Here is a 5,000-nt window from a genome sequence, read left to right as displayed (position 1 = left end):
AAGGAAGGGGTGAATAACACACACACACACACACACACACACACACACACACACACACACACACACACACACACACACACACACACACACACACACACACTTACTTACCAGGAGTAAAATTAGGAGTCGAAACAGCACCGCCGAACTGGAAGACCCCCCAGCCTGCTGTGAGGGCTGAGCAGGGACTGGGGACCCAAACGCAGCAGCAGGGGGAGACTGAGCACTTGCCCCTTGCCCGAACTGGAACGCAGCCCCCGCCTGAGCTCCTGGAAAGGCCCCTGAAGTCCCTGAACCCCCAAACGTCTGCGGGGTTGCTGGTGACGTGGCCCCACTGACGCCGCCGAAGTTAAAAGCCCCTGGTGTGAATCCTGGGGTGTTCTGGGGGACTGCGAAGGGTGAGGCTGCTGCGGGGGTCCCAAAGGCAGGCGTGGGTGCTGCGGTGGTGGTCGCCGGGGTCCCGAAGCCCTGCGTGGAGCCAAATGTATTCGACCCGCTGAATGAAAAAGGGGAGGTCTGGCTGGCTGGGGTCCCAAACGAAGGGGGTTTCGCATTCAACGAGAAACTGAAGGAGCTCGACTGGCCAGGGGTGGCTTGGGACGGGTTAGTGGACGCCTTCCCGCCAAACTGGAACGCTGTGGTGGTTGTGGTGGCTGCTGTGGTGGTGGGGAACACAAACCCAGATGACTGAGTGGTTGTGGCCGTGAAATTAAACGGGGCTTGTTTGTTCGGAGTTTCGCCAAACCCACCCTTTGACTCAAACGGAAAAGGTGATGCTGTTGTTGTGGTGGTGGCCGCTGTGGTGGGCGCCCCAAACGTGAAGAGACCCTGTGAGGTGGCTTGTGTGGCAGTTGTGGTGGGCGTGGCAGCAGCACCACCACCAGCACCACCAAACTGAAATAAATTTTGGGGACTTGCTGTGGCCGTGAACGAGAACCCTGTAGTCGCTGTGGTGGTCTGCTGTGGCTGTTGCTGCTGCTGTGGCTGTGGTGAAAAGAACGACGACGACCCAAACGACATAGCTGCGGTTGTGGTAGGTGTGGTGGATGCTGTGGTGAACGAGAAAATTGATGGTGCTGCGGTGGTGCTTGTGGCTGGGAACTGTGCTGTGGTGAAGGAAAATGGTGTCTGGGACTGGCTTGGCTGTGTGACTGGCTGGCTTAGGGGAGGCTGGGTTAGACTCGGCTGGCTTAGGCTTGGCTGGGTTAGGCCTGGCTGGCTTAGGCTTGGCTGGGTTAGGGGAGGCTGGCTTAGGCTCGGCTGGGTTAGGCCTGGCTGGGTTAGGCTTGGCTGGGTTAGGCCTGGCTGGGTTAGGCTAGGCTGGGTTAGGGGAGGCTGGGTTAGGCTTGGCTGGGTTAGGCTTGGCTGGCTTAGGGGAGGCTGGCTTAGGCTAGGCTGGGTTAGGCCTGGCTGGGTTAGGCTAGGCTGGGTTAGGCCTGGCTGGGTTAGGCTAGGCTGGGTTAGACTCGGCTGGGTTAGGCTTGGCTGGGTTAGGCCTGGCTGGCTTAGGGAAGGCTGGGTTAGGGTAGGCTGGGTTAGGCTAGACTGCAGAAGAGTTGAATGTGATATAGGCTGAGGTTGGTTAGGCTGGGTGAGGGTAGGCTTAGGTAGGCCCGGCTGGCTTAGGCCCGGCTGGCTTAGTGTTCCATCAGAGCTGTTGTCTTTAGAAAGGAAGGAAAAGGCGGACTTAGTACCACCACCACCACCACCACCACTACCACCACCACTATTAGCACCAAACACAAAGGCACCACCACCACCACCACCACCACCACCACCAGCAGTAGTAGTAGCAGTACTCTGAGCCCCAAAAGTAAAGAGATTAGTAGCAGTAGTAGCAGTAGTAGTAGTAGTAGTAGTAGCACTTAGAGGAATGGGTGACTGGAATACAGACACAGTGGCAGCAGTAGTAGCAGTAGTAGTAGTATCAGTAGTAGTAGTAGTAGTTGTATCTTTACCAAATGGGCTATTAATCTGGCGTGATGTCAACAAACCCCCTGATTGGCTCCCAGATGTAAACAAACCCCCTGATTGGCTCCCAGATGTAAACAACCCTCCTGATTGGCTGGGAGATGTCAACAAACCACCAGATTGGCTGGGAGATGTCAACAAACCACCTGATTGGCTAGATGTAAACAAACCACCTGATTGGCTAGGAGATGTAAACAAACCAGCTGATTGGTTCCCAGATGTCAACAAACCAGCTGATTGGTTCCCAGATGTCAACAAACCAGCTGATTGGTTCCCAGATGTCAAACCAGCTGATTGGTTCCCAAATGTAAACAAACCCCCTGATTTGTTCCCAGATGTCAACAAACCACCTGATTGGCTGGGAGATGTAAACACACCCCCTGATTGGCTGGAGACAGAGGCTTGTGATTGGGTAGAGACATTCTCTTTCAAGGAGGAGGAGGAGGAGGAGGAGGAGGGGGAAGAGGTGGCTTTCAGAAATTCAACTAAGGAGGAGGAGGAGGAGGAGGAAGGAATAGTAGTAGTAGTAGTAGTAGTGGCAGTAGTAGTAGTAGTGAGGGTGAGAGAAGCTGATGCATCTACCTTACTACTACTATTACTATTACTATTATCTTTAGCTTTAAGTGAAAAGGTGAAACTTGCAGTAACCTCACTACTACTACTATCGTTTGCAGTAGTAGTAGTTAAGACATCTACTTTCACAGGCGGGGGAGGGACAGTAGAGGGGGCAGCCAGGAGGGCCCCTAGAGTACCCCCTGCTACTTCAGAACCAGTAGTAGCAGTAGTCGTGGTGGCAGGATCAAAGGAGGTGGTGGTGGTGGTGGTGGTGGGGTAGGGGGGTAGTGTGGGGGTGGTGGTGGTGGTGGGGGTAGTGGTGATGGTGGTGGTAGATGCATCTGTCTGTCTATCCCTCTCTTGACCTGCGGGAGAGAAAAAAGGATTAATTAAATGTGTGTGTGTGTGTGTGTGTGTGTCTCCCTCTCCTTTCTCTCTCATACACACACACACACTCACAATATACAATAAGTTAGGTCAGACAAGCTTAAAGGGTTAATATGACAGTTGTTTAGTGACGGCCCAATCAGGTTCCTGGTGATTCGCAAACTGGTAACGATCCTAACAAAACAAATATCTGCTTTGGTAATGTTGGTGCGAGAGAGAGAGAGAAAGAACCAAATATCTTAAACACCAATTCGAGCTTATTCAAACAGTCATGTCAACTCTTTAGCTGTCTGTCTGTCTGTCTGTCTGTCTGTCTGACCTTCACCAAGCACAGCATTATGGCAGTCCGGTTCATATTAAATTATCTGTTTTTCTCTCCCTCACCGCTGTACACGTGCGTTGTTACTTAGATGGAGGTACTTGGGGTTTAAAGGAAGTCATGGCCTATCAGTTTTAAAATGGTGATTATTTATTTCTCTGGTAAAAATGTGTTTGTTTGTTTTTTCTAATAATCTAGCATCTATTTCTTAGCTAAAATGTGTGTTGCGTTGTTTTTCTTGTGATCTACCAATTATTTCTCACCAAAAATGTTTGTTTGTTTGTTTTTCTAGTGATCTACCAATTATTTCTCACCAAAAATGTTTGTTTGTTTGTTTTTCTAGTGATCTACCAATTATTTCTCACCAAAAATGTTTGTTTGTTTGTTTTTCTAGTGATGTACCAATTATTTCTCACCAAAAATGTTTGTTTGTTTGTTTTTCTAGTGATCTACCAATTATTTCTCACCAAAAATGTTTGTTTGTTTGTTTTTCTAGTGATCTACCAATTATTTCTCACCAAAAATATATTTCTTTGTTTTTTTAATGATGCACTAATTATTTCACAGCAAAAATAAACACTTCTTTTCTTTCCTAATGACATAACCACTGCAAGGATTAGTAAATGATAAGCCGAACCAGTGTAAACCAGGCCTGACACAAGCAAGCAAAAATAAACACTTCTTTTCTTTCCTAATGACATAACCACTGCAAGGATTAGTAAATGATAAGCCGAACCAGTGTAAACCAGGCCTGACACAAGCACCCCACCAATGTCAATGAAAGAAGACTGTTATTTCAGAATTAGTCTCCATTTCCAACAGACGACAAATTCCAAGCACCTGTGTGTACATGACCCTCGCTACAGTTCTCACCAAGGAGGCACGGCAGGTGACACATGTGCGGTGGGTGGTGAAGGTTCCAAGTCGAGGGAGTTCGTGGTGTTTTTTTGTTAAATTTTATCATATTACTAGTGTACAAGATGCTGATGTGCCGTTAAATAATTCTAGTGTACGATTTAGTGCGAGAGAATAGCAACTTGTGATTTTGGAAGGAATAAACGCACAGGTGAGTTCCACTGGCCAGCGCTGCCAAGGGTTACAATCTCTGGTAAACGGCACAACAAACAATGCCACCAAGAACGTCTGTGAAGCCAGATTTGTTATTGGTTGCGGACGTCACCACACTCACTGCTGACGGTCACAACAACAGGTAGCGACTGTCAAATTTACGTTCACACACACACACACACACACACACACACACACATACACACAATACACTCTCTCTCTCCCCTCACACACACACAAAACAAACATACAAACAAACAAACAAACAAACAAAACAACAACCTCCCCCTCTCCCCCTCCCCCCCTCCCTCTGGCACTCACCTCCACTAAATAGCATGTTAAGCATCTTCTTGAGTCGCTGCTGGTTCTTTTCCTTCTCTGCCAGGTGAGCCTCCAGGGAAATGATGTGGGTGGGGCGGGGCGGGGACGGGTGGCGAGGGGTTGGGGTAGGGGTGGCTCGGGGCGGGTGTGGGGAGGGGGAGGCGGAGGAGGTTGTGGTGGTGGTGGTGGTGGTGGTGGTGGTGTCGACGCTGGCGGTGGTGCAGTCAGCCTGTAGGAAGATTTGGGGTTGTAGTGGTGGTGGTGGTAGTAGTAGTAATAGTAGTAGTAGTAGTAGTAGTAGTAGTAGTAGTAGTAGTAGTAGTAGTAGTAGTAGTAGTAGTAGTAGTAGTAGTAGTGGTCTGCTGCTAATTAATTAAATTAA

The 5,000-nt window shown here is 49.1% G+C and overlaps 1 protein-coding gene across 3 annotated transcripts in view; it reads right to left on the bottom strand.

Annotated features, from left to right (window-relative positions):
* The window catches only part of LOC135096303 (mucin-2-like), a 13,333-nt gene that overhangs the window by 465 nt on the left and 7,868 nt on the right, over positions 1-5,000 (bottom strand). For all 3 annotated transcript variants that reach the window (XM_063997695.1, XM_063997697.1, XM_063997698.1), the window contains 2 exons: positions 4,619-4,847; positions 109-2,888 (listed from right to left, as the gene is read on the bottom strand). In XM_063997695.1, the coding sequence (XP_063853765.1) occupies positions 109-2,888; positions 4,619-4,847 (3,009 nt within the window). The remainder of the gene's footprint in view (positions 1-108; positions 2,889-4,618; positions 4,848-5,000) is intronic.

Source organism: Scylla paramamosain, unplaced genomic scaffold (assembly GCF_035594125.1).
Source record: "Scylla paramamosain isolate STU-SP2022 unplaced genomic scaffold, ASM3559412v1 Contig3, whole genome shotgun sequence".
NCBI classification, from domain to species: domain Eukaryota; kingdom Metazoa; phylum Arthropoda; class Malacostraca; order Decapoda; family Portunidae; genus Scylla; species Scylla paramamosain.
Note: the sequence above shows the minus strand (reverse complement) of the source record. Positions and strands in the feature narration are given on the sequence as shown.